The sequence below is a fragment of the Thalassophryne amazonica genome, chromosome 17, assembly GCF_902500255.1.
Source record: "Thalassophryne amazonica chromosome 17, fThaAma1.1, whole genome shotgun sequence".
In the NCBI taxonomy this organism is placed as follows: domain Eukaryota; kingdom Metazoa; phylum Chordata; class Actinopteri; order Batrachoidiformes; family Batrachoididae; genus Thalassophryne; species Thalassophryne amazonica.
In genome coordinates this window covers 39,340,575-39,360,921 of record NC_047119.1, presented here as the reverse complement: position 1 = coordinate 39,360,921, position 20,347 = coordinate 39,340,575, and the positions used below count along the sequence as shown (strand labels likewise).

The 20,347-nt window shown below is 42.7% G+C and overlaps 1 protein-coding gene across 1 annotated transcript in view; it reads left to right on the top strand.

Annotated features, from left to right (window-relative positions):
- Positions 1-744: 744 nt before the first annotated feature.
- fktn (fukutin) overlaps positions 745-20,347 on the top strand; it is a 45,758-nt gene continuing 26,155 nt past the window's right edge. The window contains exons 1-5 of the mRNA XM_034191753.1: positions 745-1,077; positions 6,195-6,251; positions 8,100-8,300; positions 9,655-9,801; positions 13,469-13,599. Of these exons, the coding sequence (XP_034047644.1) occupies positions 976-1,077; positions 6,195-6,251; positions 8,100-8,300; positions 9,655-9,801; positions 13,469-13,599 (638 nt within the window). The 5' untranslated portion in view covers positions 745-975. The remainder of the gene's footprint in view (positions 1,078-6,194; positions 6,252-8,099; positions 8,301-9,654; positions 9,802-13,468; positions 13,600-20,347) is intronic.

Here is a 20,347-nt window from a genome sequence, read left to right as displayed (position 1 = left end):
TATATACTCAACAAAAATACAAGTGCAACACTTTTGTTTTTGGTCCAATTTTTCATGAGCTGTAGTCAAAGATCTAAAACATTCTCTATATACACTAAAGACTCTCTGACATTGCACTGTGTGATAAAACTGAACATTTCAGAGTGGCCTTTTATTGTAGCCAGCCTGAGGCACACCTGTGCAATAATCATGGTGTCTAATCAGCATCTCAATATGCCACACCTGTGAGGTGGGATGGATTATCTCGGCAAAAAATAAGTTCACTAATGAAATAGGTCTTTTGTGTATGTGTGTATATATATATATATATATATATATATATATAATGTTTCGACGTTTCACTTCAGCTCATGAAAAATAGGAGCAAAAACAAAAGTGTTGCATTTTTTGTTCATTGTGTGTATGTATGTATATATATTTTGTGAATTAACAAAAAAAAAAAATTGTCAATTGCATGCACGTGCCAAGCTAATAGTGGGTGTAACCCGTAGTTTAGTAATCATTTTTCAGTACTTCTTTATGCTTTACTTACAAATATGATTTGGAGTTGTACATATGGAGTCTAAATGTGTCCCTTTTTTAAAAAAAATTACCAACAGTTTTATTTAAAAACAACCAAAAAAAAAAAAGAAAAAAAAAAAAAGAAGAAACACGCAATGACTTCTGGGATTGTTTGGGCCGTGAAGGATGCATCCTTCGACTGTACGCTTCGTTTTTGAGGTGGGAAAAAAGGCTACAAACGCTTATGTGCAAACGTGGGATCCGGACAGGCAGCCTGTCGCCCCAATTATGACGTACACGGGCGACGTTTCCAGCCTTCGAAGGAGCCCTTTTGGTACAATCTGTTTATCTCACGACTAACATGGCGCTGACTTCGCACCTCACGCACATTTAGGCGGTCTCAGCGTCATTTGAAGCTTTTGTTTGGAAGCGATGTGACGTGCACGCCGGGGAGCAGTGCGTGTGAGGTTCTGGATGGCTCGACTGAAGCGGACAGTGGTTCTGTTGCTGCTGGTCGTCAGCAGCTCAGTGTTCCTGCTCTTCCAGCTTTACTACTACCGGAACTACGTCAGCCAGGTGAGTGACGTCGTCAGAAAAAAGTCCTCTCCGTTTGCTTTTAGTCAACATGATATTTGGAGTGTTGGTTTTTATTTCTGTTCTACGCAGCTTTTTCTGCATTAACATGACCACCATTTTTAGAAGTGCCCTGCGCAGGATGTGGCGGTGAATGGGACAGGCTCACCCCGCTCAGAGTGCCGCTCTGGTGAGAGTGTGGGTACAGTCCGTCGCTGCACTTATGATGGAACGGCACGTTTCAAGCCTTCGAAGCAGCCGTTTTATAAATCTGTCTTTATGTATCTCTGTTAATGTGATCTTTATTTTAATGCCTTTCTTTGTTATGTATGCACACTTCGAGTCATTGTTCTGTTTAACCTGTATTGTTCATATTCATGAAAATAAATAATAATAGTAATAATAATTAAAAAAGGAGCCGTTTTATATATGAACACAAACTTCCTTTTGTGAGGGTCACCTTGAAACAGTGCTGCACCTTTTTTTTGGCACTGCTCACACACCTGTAAATTTTGGCAAGATTTCAGTAAATTTATTATTGACCATATCTGTAGAGCTTTTACTTTATTATGGGAGAATGTAATATTTTGGTGTTTGTTTTTAGAAAATATAATACGTATTTTGTGATTAACCTTGTATTACTACAGGCAATTTTTATTATTATTATTCATAAGTGTAAATTCAACAGCAGAAAACAACATTTTGGACTGTTTCTTGAAGAGACTGAACAATATTCAAACTCATTTCTAAATGTGCGCAGGACAGAGGTAGAAAACTGGCTTCAGAAAGTAAAAGCTCTACCATGTATTACTTCTACCTGTGCACCTAAAACAGGGAATCTCAATAATTAGCTCATCCACCTGCCTTAAGAGCTGAACTAATTACAGTTAGCTGGTTTATTAGGCAGATGGAACAAATACGAGGTCTGTTATAAAACTATCCGACCTTTTTATTTTTTGCAAAAACTATATGGATTTGAATCATGTGCGCTTGCATCAGCCAAGCTTGAACCTTCGTGCGCACGCGTGAGTTTTTTCACACCTGTCGGTTGCGTCATTCGCCTGTGAGCATGCTTTGAGTGAGCAGTGGTCCACCCCCCTCGTCGGATTTTCATTGCGAGGAAAATGTCTGAACGATTTGGAGCTTTGCTGCATCAAATTTTTCCAGAAACTGTGAGAGACAGCCAGGTGGAAACCATTCGGAAGATTCAGACAGCTTTCAGGGACGATTCTATGGGGATCACACAGATTAAGGAGTGTTACAACCTGTTTAAAGATGGCGCAGAATGGCAGAGGGCGCGCCGCGCTCTGAGCGGTGATCGACAGGCTGAAACGACCAGATCATTTCCAAACTGAATGCTGTGTTGATCCGGGACGTCGTCTGACTACCAGAGAAATGGCAGAAGATGTGCACATAGCACTTTTTCGCCACATTCCACTGTTACAGGAGTTTTTCTCATGGAAAGAGGAGCGGAGGAATTTGCCACGGAGCCGCTAATGGCGCGGGACAAAAGCACCTCCATGTTTGTCTCACAGGACATGTTGTAACATGCCCAGCTCTTGCACCATTCGGAAGATTCAGACGGCTTTCGGTGGCTTTTCAGTCGTGTGACTATCCGAGAAATTGTGGATGAGCTGGACATGCCACAACATGTCACGGCGTTGCTTTTTGTCCCGTGCCATTAGCGGCTCCGTCCCAACGCGCAAATTCCTCCGCACGTCTTTTCATGACAAAAACTCCTGTAACAGTGTAATGTGGCAAAAAAGTGCTATGTGCACATCTTCTGCCATTTCTCTGGTAGTCAGACGACGTCCCGGATCAACACAGCATTCAGTTTGGAAATGATCTGGTCGTTTCAGCCTGGCGATTGCCGCTCAGAGCGCGGCGCGCCCTCCGCCATTGTGCGCCATCTTTAAACAGGTTGTAACACTCCTTAATCTGTGTGATCCCCATAGAATCGTCCCTGAAAGCCGTCTGAATCTTCCGAATGGTTTCCACCTGGCTGTCTCACAGTTTCTGGAAAAATTTGATGCAGCAAAGCTCCAAATCGTTCAGACATTTTCCTCGCAATGAAAATCCGACGAGGGGGGTGGACCACTGCTCACTCAAAGCATGCTCACGGCGAATGACGAAACCGGCAGGCGTGAAAAAACTCACGCATGCGCACGAAGGTTCAAGCTTGGTTGATGCAAGCGCACATGATTCAAATCCATATACTTTTTGCAAAAAATAAAAAGGTCGGATAGTTTTCTAACAGACCTTGTACGTGGTTGGACTTACTTTCTGAAACCGGAGTTTTCCCACCTCTGGTACAGGATGAGCTGCTGAACCTGATATTTCATCTGCTTTAGTACCTTCCGAATGAATTTATCTTGAGTGAGTTAGGATGCGAGTTTAGTCTTTATGAAATGCATAAAACATTTGGAAATTTGAACAATAACTCGGTTTCCAGACCACAGAGTTGCACAATTCTAGAAATTTTGCAGTGCTGTAGAACTTCAGTATAGTCCAGGTCCATCTCCATCCATCCACTCTTTTTCTATACTCGATTATGTCATTTAAGGGTCAGCGGGTGAGCTATTCCAGCAGTCATAGTGCATGAGGCAGGGTACACTCTGGACAGGACACCAGCCTGTCACAGGGCCACATCTAGGCAAACAAACACAGTCACACCTGTACGCATACCTACAGTCAATTTAAAGTTTCAAATGGTTCATTTTGGGGGGAGCAATGGGTCCTTTTGTGGCCTGTGCTCTGCTGGGCTGATAGTCCACCCCCCTCTTCCCTAACCCTTTACCTAAACTGTATGTCTTTGGAGGTGTGAGGAAGCCGGAACACCTGGAGGGAACACACGCGAACAAGGGGACAACATGAAAATTCTACATAGAAAGGCTCCTAAGTGGGATGTGATCCCACAACCTTCTTGCTGTGAGGCGCACCAATGCTAACCATAAAGCCACCGTGGTGCCATTAGTTCAGGTCCATTCTGGAATATCTGCAATTCCAATACTAAGAAGAAAAATAAATAAATCTAGGCACAAGTGGTGGTGAAAGTGACCTACAATTACAGATGGTGGTACTACACCATAGGTTCAATTTGGTCATGTACTTCTGAGTTTTATGGGAATGTCAGATATTTTGTAGACTTGCACCCTATTAGGGCGGCATGGTGGTGTAGTGGTTAGCACTGTTGCCTTACAGCAAGAAGGTTGCGGGTTTGCTTCCGACCTGGGGCCTTACTATGTGGAGTTTGCATGTTCTCCTCGTGGTACTCAGGCTTTCTCCCACATCCAAAGACATGCAGGTTAGGTGAATTAGAAACTACAAATTGACTGTAGGTGTGTGTGCTGTAGGGCTGTTCATGTTATATAGTGAAGAAAAAAAAAAGCTGTGAGAGACTTTGGGCCACATGTTGTTTTTGTTCTACTTGGGGTTTTATCAGTGGAGACCAAATTCAAACTCAATCAGATAAGATTTAGAGGTCCCTCAGAGTGACACATTTTCCTCTCCCTCCACTGGCAAGGCAACGTCACCCTAACGGGAGAAGACTCTGATGCCATAGTTTTTCTTTTACAGGTACATGTGATGGCTTTTAATCGCAAAAAGTGGTGGTTGATTGGTCACCCGGAGGAGACATTACTGGATTTCTACATAGCTTGTTTGGGGAAAATTGTTGCTTTGTGGGGGATCCCTAAACAATGTCCGATTACAATAAAATTTGGCACAGATCTTTTATTTTATTAGTGGAACAAGAACAACCTGTGGCCCAAAAGGTTTTGTAACATTTGACATTTTGAACAGGTCTAGAGGTGTGAATGTGTTAGTTTGTCTATATTTGGCCCTACGACAGACTGGCGTCCTGTCCATGGTGTACCCCACCTTACGCTTTATGACTGCTGGGATAGGCTCCAGCGCTTCCTGTGACCCTTGATTTGAGTAAGTGGGACTAGAAAATGGATTGATGGATGGATGGACTATATCAGTATTCTGCACAAGACATCATTAGTGTGCAAAACCATGATCCACAAGAAGGATTGACCAAGTTTCCAAAGTTGTTGTGCATTTCAGAAAAATTAAACCTGAACCCTATACATAAACCATCTGAGGTGAAGTAATTTGCAATGTTGCTAGACATCTAATACATCAGTTTCAGAGCCTCTTTGTTAAACCTGATGCACACAGAAATGTAATTTTCAGGAGTACAAAACAGTCTGCTTGTTCCTTACTGACGTACTGAACAGATCATATCAGTGTCAACATCTTCAATCTGTGTGCTGGATCATCTCCATGGCGTGATCCAGCACACAGCTCTGTGATCATGTCATGACAGTTCAGGGGATGAATACATGAACATTTCCAAGTCACTGAAGAGGTCTTGGACTTCATTTCCATCAGTCATTAAGAAAACAAACAGTATGGTCAATCTGTGTCAAGTCGGCAGTTCTCAAAAACTGAGTGGTCATGCTGGGAGGAGATGAGTGAGGGAAGCCACCCATAATGGCTCTGAAAGAATTCTAGGCTTCTGTGCATGAGAGTGGAGGAACTGGGAATGGTGCCACATTTGCCTGTTGTCTCCCCTCATATACAGCTTCATGTTATGTGTAGAGTAGATGATTGGAAAACAGATCAAATCTAGGCTTTTTAATTTTTTTTTTTCCTCTTCATCATGAAACTGCATAACTGGTGATGCAATAGATAAAAGTTGCACTATGTGCAGTTTCTCTGGCCACAAAAGTCTGCGCCACATTTGAAGACTGTAAATTGCCCTGTTTATGCTCACCTTTCATGTCTTACCTTATTTCTACAAACTGAATGTTTTATTCTTTAGAATTTCTTTCTTGCTACTTTTCATGTTTCATCATGTCATTTGTTTTCTGCCATCATTTCTTCTCTAGATTACGTGTGAAAACCACAAGCAACTATCCAGAAGCCAAACATCTTTTAAATCTTTATCATTTTTCACTAAATCATTGACATAATTCGCATTCAAAACATGTTTCACCAAACAGTCCACCAGCTCTCACACACATCTGCCCCCTCTGGATGAGCCTCATAATTGCACTTGATTTGCTTAATTTATTTCAAAAAGTGTATTTACCCAGCATGCCTTTCTTCTGCAGCCTGGCCCACACATCCTGAGGCGTACCGGTCACCTGACTGCTGACGATGTCCAATGGGTGAGTCTTTGATTCCACGTGACGTGAAGCTTGTTTTCATGGTCGACTGGTTACCTCAGCAAAAGCCCTTTTTACAGTGTATACCGAACGCATTCATAGTGCTCAACCTTTTACACATTTTTTATGTTACAGCCTGATTCCAAAATGGATGAAATTCATTTTTTTACTCAAAATTCTACACACAATACTCTATCATTTTTGCAGATTTATTAAAAATACAATAAACCCTAAGAAATCACATGTATATAAGTACTCACAGTCTTTGCCATGAAGCTCAAAATTGAGCTCAGGTGCATCCTGTTTCCACTAATCACCCTTGAGTTTTTTCTACAGCTTAATTGGAGTCCACCTGGGGTAAATTCAGTTGAATGGACATGATTTGGAAAGAGACACACCTACCTACATATAAGGTCCCACAGTTGACAGTGCATGTCAGAGCACAAATCAAACATGAAGTCAAAGGAATTGTCTGTAGACCTTCAAGACAGGATTGTCTCGAGGCACAAATGTGGGGAAGGGTACAGAAGCATTTCTGTTGCTTAGGCGGTCCCAATGAGCACAGTGGCCTCCATCATCCATCAGTGAAGACGTTCGGATCCACCAGGACTCTTCCTAGAGCTGGCCGCCCGTCTAAACTGAGCAATTGGGGAAGAAGGGCCTTAGTCAGGGAGGTGACCAAGAACCCGATGGTCACGCTGTCAGAACTCGAGCCAGCATTATTCTGTGGAGAGAGGAGAACCTTCTAGAAGAACTGCCATTTCTGCAGAAATACACCAATCAGGTCCGTATGGTAGAGTGGCCAGATGGAAGCCACTCCTTAGTAAAAGTCACATGGCAGTCTGTCTAGAGTTTGCCAGTAGGCACCTGAAGGACTGTCAGACCATGAGAAACAAAATTCTCTGGTTTGATGAGACAAAAATTGAACTCTTTGGCGTTATGTTTGGAGGAAACCAGACACCATCCCTACAGTGAAGCATGGTGGTGGCAGCATCATGTAGGATGTGTAGGATGCTTGTCAGCGGCAGGAACTGTGAGAATCGTCAGGATTGAGGGAAAGATAAATGCAGCAATGTACGGAGACATCCTGGATGTAAAACTGCTCCAGAGCGCTCTTGACATCAGACTGGGGTGACCATTTATCTTTCAGCAGGACAGTAACTGTAAGCACACAGCCAAGACATCAAAGGAGTGGCTTCAGGACAACTCTGTGAATGTCCTTGAGTGGTCCAGCCAGAGCCCAGACCTGAATCCGATTGAACATCTCTGGAGAGATCTGAAAATGGCTCTGCACTGATGCTCCCGAGTCCCTATCCAACCTGATGGAGCTTGAGAGGTGCTGCAAAGAGGAATGAGCAAAACTGCCCAAAGATAGGTGCACCAAGCTTGTGGCATCATATTTAAGAAGACTTGATGCTGTAATTGCTGCCAAAGGTGCATCAACAAAGTACTAAGCAAATGGTGTGAATACTTATTTACATGTGATTTCTTTCTTTTTTTATATATATATAAATGTGCAAAAATTTCATAAAAGCTGTTGTTATTATGGGGTGTTGTGAGTAGAATTTTGAGAGGCAAAAATAAATTTACTCCATTTTGCAATAAGGCTGTAACGTAACAAAATGTGGAAAAAGTGAAGCGCTGTGAATACTTTCTGGATGAATCGTACATGTACAATAAAAGCTTGTGTTTATTTGGGTGAAGTTCCTGTAAATAACCGGAGTCACAACACCTGCAGGGTTGCATTTTTATTTTCCTGCTCATGTATTTTATGTTTTGGAATGATCTGTGCCCCTCCTTCATGTGTCGGTCAGTGTAACAATAGAAATCTTCTCTTTTCTTCTTCCACAGAAAACTGTGAAGAAGTTCATGGCTTTAGCTCAGCACTTCAAGCTGCCGCTCTTCCTAGCTGACACTGCTGCTTTGACATTGCTTTCCCAGGATGCTTTGCTGCAGCACGATCGGCTGGTACATCAGCCACACTGCAGCTTCTTGTGCACTGGCCGGCCCATCACATCCTTTGCACTGCAGGCCAACCAGTGGAAATATGAAGTAAGTTTTGAGTTGTTGTGTTAATGCTGCAGTGGAAAAATGGAAAGTGCAGACTAAAAGTAGAAGGGCACGCTTCATCACTTTAGACATGTGCTGGAATAATAAGTCAGTTATTACACCAAGTACAACCTGTTGGATGAGGAACTATCCTCCTCCAAAATTTCAATATTATCTGTGAAGAACTTTCTGAGTTTTGGTGTCTGATGAAAGACGCAGGTAATCACACATCTCTTATCTTCTGTCAGTTGGTGGAGGTGAATTTAGCATATAAATGATCTAATGTCAGGGTTGGGAGGATTTGCTGCTGCTGTGCACCACTGCGTCCACCGGACGACTGAACCGCCCTGGGTGCTGGTTGGTAACCACCCACATAGATGACTCGTCCTTCCCAAACTCATTCCACAGCCATATGATACATGGGTATTCCCTTGGCCTTTTTCAAAGTGCTGGGACCCTTAGTTCTGAGACCTGTGCACTGGATCATGTTCAGGGATGCCCACCACATCGCCATAGTGTTTTACGTGGTGTTGCTGCACAGTGCAGGTGGTATGCCTCATTTGGGACACCCTAAGTGTTCCTTTGACACATCCATTTGATCAGTACCCATGGATCCTCAGGAGAGACCTAATGTCAAAGACATCTAGTCAATGCTTTAGTTCAGTAGAGAGTCTGGGTCAGTATCCAATGCCCATGAGGAACAGGTTTATTGTGATGCAGAGAATGTGAACACAACTCCTACTTTGGTTGTATCGAGACTTGATCACACTTTGCAATGGTTCTGGTACCCTATACTCCTGCAGCAGTGCCACTCCCCCCACATACATAGTACACCTCGTTAGTCCTGGTTGTATGCCTTTTCAGAGTCTATAAAGCATATGTAGATTAGTTTGGCATACTCCCAAGCCCCTTCCAATGCAAGGGTAAAGAGAAAGTTTTGCAATCTCACTGAAATCTTTAGGTTTTCAGCTGACTGACAGATTTGCTACCTGCGCTTCAGTAGCAGTGATGTTAATATAGTGTTAAAAGGATTTACCTTATATCCAAACTCGACAGGCCAACAGGAGAGTTCAGCAGACTCATCTGTTGAGTGTGACTGCAGTAGGACCATGTGTAGGTTTGGTGAAGGCAGTGCTTTGATTCCTGATTAGGCAGCCTGAGGGTCACTGTACCACCTGCTCACCTGCCTGTCACAAATGCCTCCTTTTGCTTTTCTAATATATCCATTTGGTTTTTCATGCACTTTATTCATGTTTTACCTGCATATTTGTCAGTACATTGGGCACTACCACTTGAAGTAGCAGGTTTTGGTTTTTGTTTGTTTCCTGCTGTGATCCTCCTGCTTCCTGTCTCTCAGACTGGTTTCCTATTGGCTGCAGAGCAGAAAGGGTTTGATCTGTTGGAGCTACGAGGAGAGGATCCACGACTGGCCAGCCTGGACACTATGTCAGGTGAAGAGATTCCACTGCACTTCCTCTTGCGGCTCCATGGACATGTCATCCAGGTAGGATGGGGTTACATCAAATGGTGACAGCAACATGGAAATACTGCACAAGGTTATTGAGGAACATTGGCTAAGAATATTTCCATTGTGCATTGTCATTTTGGAAGAATTCTTGACAAGTGACATGAATGTAGAAATGGTGTCCAGCGCTTGTTATTGTGGCTAACATATGCTTCTTATAACCATTGTAGTCAGTTACAGAATAGAAGAGGATAATATGAGTCCAACTGCTCTTGTTAATAAATAGGGAAATACTGCTGAAAGACTGCAAGATGGATGAACATTGCATTTATAACTGTGACAAGTGGTAGAAATCTTTACAGTTTCATAGGATTTCACAGATTTGCTGCCACTCTAGCCTTCAGCAACTGAACATCTGTAATACATTGCTTTTTGAGCAAGATTTCCTTGACTACTGGGCCGGTTTCATAAAGCAGTCTAATCTTTTAGTCTACTAAACTTACTTAGTCAACTAAGGTTAGCCGCCCAACATTAGCTATTTCACATAGACAACTAAACTTGTAGATTAGCCGTCTAACATTAGTTGAGGATTTTCATGGACATAAGTACCCTCGCGAGTGCCATTGCCAAGAAACACCTCCAATGCGCAAGAGTTTTGTTTACCTCTGGGTTGGTCATCTGCTACAATTGCTGAGTCTGCCGCACCAGAGGAGAAGCACTCCCGGAAAAAGGCCCCAACATCCAAAGCGCAGGAAACTCTCCTTTTGGAGGAATATGAGCAACGTAGGGGTGCTCTTGAGTGTTTCAAAGGATCAACATCGGCCCTAGCTGCCACAAGACGGGCTTTGGAAGAGATCACAGTGTCCCTCAATAGGTAGCTGGACAAATCGCCCGATGTGTAGGACAAGTGCCAAACTAACATCCCTCACAATTCGACACACGGTCAACTTGGAGACATGGATGGTGTTGCCGATAACCTGCTGAGAGATCCCACAGCTGTAAAACGTCAGCGCAATCAAAATCTGAAAAAGGCCTGGCAGGGCATTGTTCATTCCTTGTTTGGTGGTTGATGGCTGGAACTATCATGTCCACGATGAAGAGGATTGTAGGCAGATGGAAGCGGTATCTCTGTTGAACCTTGGTGTCTGTAAACATCTCCAATGGATTATTCCAGTCCCTGAACACCCGCTCCCACCGCAAGGCTCTCCTTTCTTCCTTCCCCATCAAGTGGTGGTACATGATAGCCACCATTTTTAAGGTAAGACACTGAAGTTTTGTTGACTAAAATAAGATTAGCCTCCTCTGTAGCAGGCTAAAAACGTTTGTCGGCTAACGTGAAACTTTAGCAGACTAAGCGCTTTGTGCAACAACTTACATCAAAAGATTAGTCAACTAAGTGAGTTTAGACAACTAAACAAGATTAGACCGCTTTATGAAACCGGGCTCGAGTCATTGTCACCCAAGTAATTATTGATTAATGATGCAGTGCTAGAGCTTGAACTCGCTACGATGGGTTTGTGTGTAACATGGCTGAAAACCAGGTTCCAGTTTCATAAAAGGTCTAATTTTTTAGTCTAAGTCGACTAAGGTTAGTTGCCTACATTAGCCATTTAATCTGTTTCACATTGACGGCTAAACTTGTAGGTTGACCTTCTAACGTTGGTCGATGATTTTCACAGGCATAAGTGGCCTTGCAAGTGCCATTGCCAAGAAACGCCTTCAAAGCGCTTGAGTTTTGTTTACTTCCACGTTGGTCGTCTGCTACAAACATGTCCGAGTTTGTCACACTAGAGGAGAAGCACTCCCGGCCTTGGCATCCGTAAACCTCTCCAATGGATTATTCCATTCCCGGAACACCCGCTCCCACTGTAAGGCTCTACTTCCTTCCTGCTCCATCAAGTGGTGCTTTATGATAGCTGCCATTTTTGTGGTAAGACACAAACATTTTGTTGACTAAAATAAGATTAGCCTCCTCTGTTAGCAGGCTAAAAACTTTTGTCAGCTAATGCAAAAGTTCAGCCGACTAAAAACTTTGTGCAACGACTAACGTCAAAAGATCAGTTGACTAAGTGAGTTTAGTCGACTAAACAAAATTAGACCGCTTTATGCAACCAGGTGATCGCACAAGGTGGAGGAGCACCCTGAAGCAACAACTCAAAGCAGGGGAAGAGAGGCGCATGGTGTCAGCTGCAAGCAAGAGGGTGCGCAGAAAGGAAAGAAACAGCACCATCAGGCCAAAGACCATCTACAGATGCGACCGATGCGGCAGAGACTGTCACTCCCGCATCGGACTACGCAGCCACAAATGTCACAGCAGACACAACGACAACTAGGGTGTATTTCCATGGTCAGTCCAGACCGACGGAGGCCTAAAAAAAGATCAAAAGATCAGTCAACTAAGTGAGTTTAGTCGACTAAACAAAATTAGACCGCTTTATGCAACCAGGCCCAGGTGTGCATGTGGCATGAAATGAGGCATCTCCAACTGGGTTTGCTAATTTTCATATCACTTGAGATGCTAAGTTAGTTTTTTGACAGATGGATTGAGTTTATTTCACATATGCTTGCAAGTGCTGAAAAAGTTGTAATTTGATGGAATTTCAACAAATCCACTTGATAAGCCTGCTGATCCTTTATGCAGAGGTTGTTTCAGTATTGACACTTTTGGCCTTTACCAGTTTGAGCAGATGCAGTGAAAATGTGCTGGATTTGATGTTTGCTTGGGACATTGATATCTTAGCTGTTCTTAGTACCCTCTCACATTTTTTTTTAAATTAAAATTATAGTTCTGCTGTCCTATACTTACGATACGATGCGATATACTTTATTGTCCCAAAGGGAAATTCAAACTGGACTCATGCGCTACAATACAATGCACAATAAAAACACACCCAGTACAAACACACAGCATAAATATAACACACAACAAACCAACAGTATAACAGACAATCCCCCTCCCCCCCATATTGCACACATCCCACAACCATAAGTACCATGAGCCATCACACAGTTCCCGCCGCCCTACATAATCTCATTTAGAAGTATGATAGATGTAGGCACAAATGACTATTTAAAACTGTTTAACTTGCATTGCGGAACTCTATATCGTCTACCAAAAGGCAAATGTTCATATTCTTTATAAAGGATATGTGACAAGTCAGTCAATATCCTCTGAGCTTGCCCGAGAACAGACTGATAATATAAAGATTGCAGGCCCTGGTACTCGTTCCATCCCATCACCTTCATAGCAGTGTGGATCACACTTGCAGCATGGGACAGATGGTTCAAGGTCAGATGGTTGACAAAGGGGAGATGGGCTTTGTGTTCCTTGGAAACTATATGGGCAATGTTGATATTGAGTCAAAGAGTAAAGTATGGTTCTTAGTTGAGCTTTGATTTACACAGCAGGGGCCCAAGGCTGTTTAAAAAAAAGTCTGGAGTTTTTGAATTAAAGGTTCAGCTATCTTTGATGGGGAACAGACATTTTCACTTAACAGTGAAACTGTCATGTAGCTGCCCATTAAAATACCTACCAAATAATTGACTGATTTTGGTCTAGACTGGTCGTGGTGGATTGTTTGTTTGTGGGATCCTGAAATCACATCCAGCTGTAGCTTTGTATTAGTCACATGCTTTTGACTCGGCCATGGATAGGTGGTGGAAAAGCATGTTGTCCCTAAAGTATTTTGTTGTACGTTTGCTTCAGGTGGTGTTCCTGTATGAGCGAAGCGGGAAGTACTTGTGGCATGGACCGTTGCGTCTTAAAGCGAACATGGACAGAAGCTTTGCTCCCTTTAAGCTGTTGGACTACGGACGCCATGCAGGAGCTTATGACAGGTGAACGCACCACACACTGAAACATGTTTTACTGTTGGAGCTGGCATGCTGTGCTGGGTCTGTTTGGAACTGAACTACACTTTGAACGTTTGCTATGTTTGTGGCAGCGCAGTGTGAGCACAGATAGCAGGAGCCGCACATACACGTGTCTGTCTTTCAAACACGAAATCACCAAAAGTGTTCCATTTTAGAAATTAATCAAGTGCTGAAGTTTGTTGTGGCGTATGGAGAGGAGCAGAGTAGGTACGTCAGTGGAAATGAAGCATAGTTAAAGTCCAACAGCTGTCATGCTCTTTGTGCACCTGATCCCATAAGTGAAACAGAAGTGGCCTTAATTACTACCTGGCTGTTCGATGACTTGGGCAGACCAGGGGCTGTGCGTGTTTCTCCATATACAGTTGGAGTTGATTGAGGAAGAGTACCAAGCCCAAAACCTGTGCCAAATCCCAATGGGGATGTGTGAATCAGCTGTATTGACCCCGAACAACCGGGAGCAGCCGACAGATATACAACAATGTGATACATTTTCGAAATGTGTTGTATTTCCTTTGACGAGTAGAGGTGGTGTTTGATCTGAAAAATTTGTATTTGTGTACAGCCCCAATTCCAGTGAAGTTGGGACGGTTGTGTAAAATGTAAATAAAAACAGAATACAATGATTTGGAAATCCTCTTCAACCTATATCCAATTGAATACACCACAAAGACAAGATATTCAAACTGATACAATTTATTGTTTTTGTGCAAATATTTGCTCATTCTGAAATTGATGCCTGCACCACGTTTCAAAAAAGCTGGGACAGTGGTAAACATACCACTGTCCCAGCTTTTTTGACAGTCACCTTTCCTTCTAACCACACTCATTAAGTGTTTGGGAACTGAGGGCACTAATTGTTGAAGCCTTGTAGGTGGAATTCTTTACTATTCTTGCTTGATGTACAACTTCAGTTGTTGAACAGTTCGGGGTCTCCTTTTTCGTATTTTGCGCTTCATAATGCGCCACACATTTTCAATGGGCGATAGGTCTGGAGTGCAGGCATGCCAGTCTAGTACCCGTACTCTTTTACTACGAAGCCACGCTGTTGTAACATGTGCAGAATGTGGCTTGGCATTGTCTTGCTGAAATAAGCAGGGACATCCCTGAAAAAGACGTTGCTTGGATGGCAGCATGTGTTGCTCCAAAACCTGGATGAACCTTTCAGCATTGATGGTGTAAACTAACACACCCCCATACCATCACAGATGCTGGCTTTTGAACTTTGCACTGGTAACAATCCTGATGGTCTTTTTCATCTTTTGTCCAGAGGACACGACGTCCATGAGTTCCAAAAACAATTTGAAATGCGGACTCATCAGACCACAGCACACTTTCCCACTTTGCATCTGTCCATTTCAAATGAGCTCGGGCCCAGAGAAGGCGGCGGCGTTTCTGGATGTTGTTGATATATGGCTTTCACTTTGCATGGTAGAGTTTTAACTTGTACTTGTAGATGTAGCGACTAACTGTGTTAATTGACAGTGGTTTTCTGAAGAGTTCCCAAGCCCATGCGGTAAGATCCTTTACACAATAACGTTGGTTTTTAATGCAGTGCCGCCTGAGGGATCGAAGGTCACGGGCATTCAATGTTGGTTTTCGGCCTTCCTGCTTACATGTAAAAAGTTTTCCAGATTCTCTGAATCTTCTGATTATATTATGCACTGTAGATGATGGAATCCTTAAATTCATTGCAATTGAACATTGAGAAACATTGTTCTTAAATTGTTGGACTATTTTTTTTCACACAGTTGTTCAGAAAGTGGTGATCCTCGCCTCATCTTTGCTTGTGAACGGCTGAGCCATTTGGGGATACTCATTTTATACCCAATCATCAATCAATCAATCAATCAATCAACTTTTTTCTTGTATAGCGCCAAATCACAACAAACAGTTGCCCCAAGGCGCTCCACATTGCAAGGCAAGGCCATACAATAATTATGAAACACAGTCTACGTCTAAAGCAACATAACCAAGGGATGGTCCAGGGTCACCCGATCCAGCCCTAACTATAAGCCTTAGCGAAAAGGAAAGTTTTAAGCCTAATCTTAAAAGTAGAGAGGGTATCTGTCTCCCTGATCTGAATTGGGAGCTGGTTCCACAGGAGAGGAGCCTGAAAGCTGAAGGCTCTGCCTCCCATTCTACTCTTACAAACCCTAGGAACTACAAGTAAGCCCGCAGTCTGAGAGCGAAGCGCTCTAATGGGGTAATATGGTACTACGAGGTCCCTAAGATAAGATGGGACCTGATTATTCAAAACCTTATAAGTAAGAAGAAGAATTTTAAATTCTATTCTAGCATTAACAGGAAGCCAATGAAGGGAGGCCAACACGGGTGAGATATGCTCTCTCCTGCTAGTCCCCGTCAGTACTCTAGCTGCAGCATTCTGAACCAACTGAAGGCTTTTTAGGGAACTTTTAGGACAACCTGATAATAATGAATTACAATAGTCCAGCCTAGAGGAAACAAATGCATGAATTAGTTTTTCAGCATCACTCTGAGACAAGACCTTTCTGATTTTAGAGATATTGCGTAAATGCAAAAAGGCAGTCCTACATATTTGTTTAATATGCGCTTTGAATGACATATCCTGATCAAAAATAACTCCAAGATTTCTCACAGTATTACTAGAGATCAGGGAAATGCCATCCAGAGTAACGATCTGGTTAGACACCCTGCTTCTAAGATTTGTGGGGCCAAGTACAATAACTTCAGTTTTATCTGAGTTTAAAAGCAGGAAATTAGAGGTCATCCATGTCTTTATGTCTGTAAGACAATCCTGCAGTTTAGCTAATTGGTGCGTATCCTCTGGCTTCATGGATAGATAAAGCTGGGTATCATCTGCGTAACAATGAAAATTTAAGCAATACCGTCTAATAATACTGCCCAAGGGAAGCATGTATAAAGTGAATAAAATTGGTCCTAGCACAGAACCTTGTGGAACTCCATAATTAACTTTAGTCTGTGAAGAAGATTCCCTATTTACATGAACAAACTGTAATCTATTAGACAAATATGATTCAAACCACCGCAGCGCAATGCCTTTAATACCTATGACATGCTCTAATCTCTGTAATAAAATTTTATGGTCAACAGTATCAAAAGCAGCACTGAGGTCCAACAGAACAAGCACAGAGATAAGTCCACTGTCCGAAGCCATAAGAAGATCATTTGTAACCTTCACTAATGCTGTTTCTGTACTATGATGAATTCTAAAACCTGACTGAAACTCTTCAAATAGACCATTCCTCTGCAGGTGATCAGTTAGCTGTTTTACAACTACCCTCTCAAGAATCTTTGAGAGAAAAGGAAGGTTGGAGATTGGCCTATAATTAGCTAAGATAGCTGGGTCAAGTGATGGCTTTTTAAGTAATGGTTTAATTACTGCCACCTTAAAGGCCTGTGGTACATAACCAACTAACAAAGATAGATTGATCATATTTAAGATTGAAGCATTAAATAATGGTAGGACTTCCTTGAGCAGCCTGGCAGGAATGGGGTCTAATAAGCATGTTGATGGTTTGGATGAAGTAACTAATGAAAATAACTCAGACAGAACAATCGGAGAGAAAGAGTCTAACCAAATACCGGCATCACTGAAAGCAGCCAAAGATAACGATACATCTTTGGGATGGTTATGAGTAATTTTTTCTCTAATAGTCAAAATTTTGTTAGCAAAGAAAGTCATGAAGTCATTACTAGTTAAAGTTAATGGAATACTCAGCTCAATAGAGCTCTGACTCTTTGTCAGCCTGGCTACAGTGCTGAAAAGAAACCTGGGGTTGTTCTTATTTTCTTCAATTAGTGATGAGTAGAAAGATGTCCTAGCTTCACGAAGGGCTTTCTTATAGAGCAACAGACTCTTTTTCCAGGCTAAGTGAAGATCTTCTAAATTAGTGAGACGCCATTTCCTCTCCAACTTACGGGTTATCTGCTTTAAGCTACGAGTTTGTGAGTTATACCACGGAGTCAGACACTTCTGATTTAAAGCTCTCTTTTTCAGAGGAGCTACAGCATCCAAAGTTGTCTTCAATGAGGATGTAAAACTATTGACAAGATACTCTAACTCCCTTACAGAGTTTAGGTAGCTACTCTGCTCTGTGTTGGTATATGACATTAGAGAACATAAAGAAGGAATCATATCCTTAAACCTAGTTACAGCGCTTTCTGAAAGACTTCTAGTGTAATGAAACTTATTCCCCACTGCAGGGTAGTCCATCAGGGTAAATGTAAATGTTATTAAAAAATGATCAGACAAAAGGGAGTTTTCAGGGAATACTGTTAAGTCTTCTATTTCCATACCATAAGTCAGAACAAGATCTAAAATATGATTAAAGTGGTGGGTGGACTCATTTACTTTTTGAGCAAAGCCGATAGAGTCTAATAATAGATTAAATGCAGTGTTGAGGCTGTCATTCTCAGCATCTGTGTGGATGTTAAAATCGCCCACTATAATTATCTTATCTGAGCTAAGCACTAAGTCAGACAAAAGGTCTGAAAATTCACAGAGAAACTCACAGTAACGACCAGGTGGACGATAGATAATAACAAATAAAACTGGTTTTTGGGACTTCCAATTTGGATGGACAAGACTAAGAGACAAGCTTTCAAATGAATTAAAGCTCTGTCTAGGTTTTTGATTAATTAATAAGCTGGAATGGAAGATTGCTGCTAATCCTCCGCCCCGGCCCGTGCTACGAGCATTCTGACAGTTAGTGTGACTCGGGGGTGTTGACTCATTTAAACTAATATATTCATCCTGCTGTAACCAAGTTTCTGTTAGGCAGAATAAATCAATACGTTGATCAATTATTATATCATTTACCAACAGGGACTTAGAAGAAAGAGACCTAATGTTTAATAGACCACATTTAACTGTTTTAGTCTGTGGTGCAATTGAAGGTGCTATATTATTTTTTCTTTTTGAATTTTTATGCTTAAATAGATTTTTGCTAGTTATTGGTGGTCTGGGAGCAGGCACCGTCTCTACGGGGATGGGGTAATAGGGGGATGGCAGGGGGAGAGAAGCTGCAGAGAGGTGTATAAGACCACAGCTCTGCCTCCTGGTCCCAACGCTAGACAGTCACAGTTTGGAGGATCCCAAAAAATTGGCCAGATTTCTAGAAATGAGAGCTGCTCCCTCTAAAGTGGGATGGATGCCGTCTCTCCTAACAAGACCAGGTTTTCCCCAGAAGCTTTGCCAATTATCAATGAAGCCCACCTCATTTTTTGGACACCACTCAGACAGCCAGCAATTCAAGGAGAACATGCGGCTAAACATGTCACTCCCGGTCTGATTGGGGAGGGGCCCAGAGAAAACAACAGAGTCCGACATTGTTTTTGCAAAGTTACACACCGATTCAATGTTAATTTTAGTGACCTCCGATTGGCGTAACCGAGTGTCATTACTGCCGACGTGAATTACAATCTTACCAAATTTACGCTTAGCCTTAGCCAGCAATTTCAAATGTCCTTCGATGTCGCCTGCTCTGGCCCCCGGAAGACAATTGACAATGGTTGCTGGTGTCGCTAACTTCACATTTCTCAAAACAGAGTCGCCAATAACCAGAGTTTGATCCTCGGCGAGTGTATCGTCGAGTGGGGAAAAACGGTTAGAGATGTGAACGGGTTGACGGTGTACACGGGGCTTCTGTTTAGGGCTACGCTTCCTCCTCACAGTCACCCAGTCAGCCTGCCTTCCCGACTGCACGGGGTCTGCCAGGGGGGAACTAACGGCGGCTAAGCTACCTTGGTCCGCACCGACTACAGGGGCCTGGCTAGCTGTAGAATTTTCCACGGTGCGGAGCCGAGCCTCCAATTCGCCCAGCCTGGCCTCCAAAGCTACGAATAAGCTGCACTTATTACATGTACCGTTACTGCTAAAAGAGGCCGAGGAATAACTAAACATTTCACACCCAGAGCAGAAAAGTACGGGAGAGACAGGAGAAGCCGCCATGCTAAAACGGCTAAGAGCTAGTAGCTACGCTAAGCTAGCGGATTCCCAAACAGGGAATCCGACACTAGACAGGCTGTGGAGCAGCACAGGTAACGCACGACAACAGTGCTAAAAAATAAAATAAAATAAAAATAAAAATCCACTGGACAGGCTGTGGAGCAGCACAGGCAACGCACGACAACAGTGCTAAAACAAAATAAAAATCCACTAGACAGGCTGTGGAGCAGCACAGGTAACGCACGACAACAGTGCTAAAATAAAATAAAAATCCACTAGACAGGCTGTGGAGCAGTACAGGTAACGCACAACAACAGTGCTAAAATAAAATAAAAATCCACTAGACAGGCTGTGGAGCAGTACAGGTAACGCACAACAACAGTGCTAAAAAATAAAATAAAAATAAAAATCCACTGGACAGGCTGTGGAGCAGCACAGGTAACGCACAACAACAGTGCTAAAAATAAATAAATAAAAATAAAAATCCACTGGACAGGCTGTGGAGCAGCACAGGCAACGCACGACAACAGTGCTAAAACAAAATAAAAATCCACTAGACAGGCTGTGGAGCAGCACAGGTAACGCACGACAACAGTGCTAAAACAAAATAGAAATCCACTAGACAGGCTGTGGAGCAGCACAGGTAACGCACAACAACAGTGCTAAAACAAAATAAAAATCCACTAGACAGGCTGTGGAGCAGCACAGGTAACGCACAACAACAGTGCTAAAACAAAATAAAAATCCACTAGACAGGCTGTG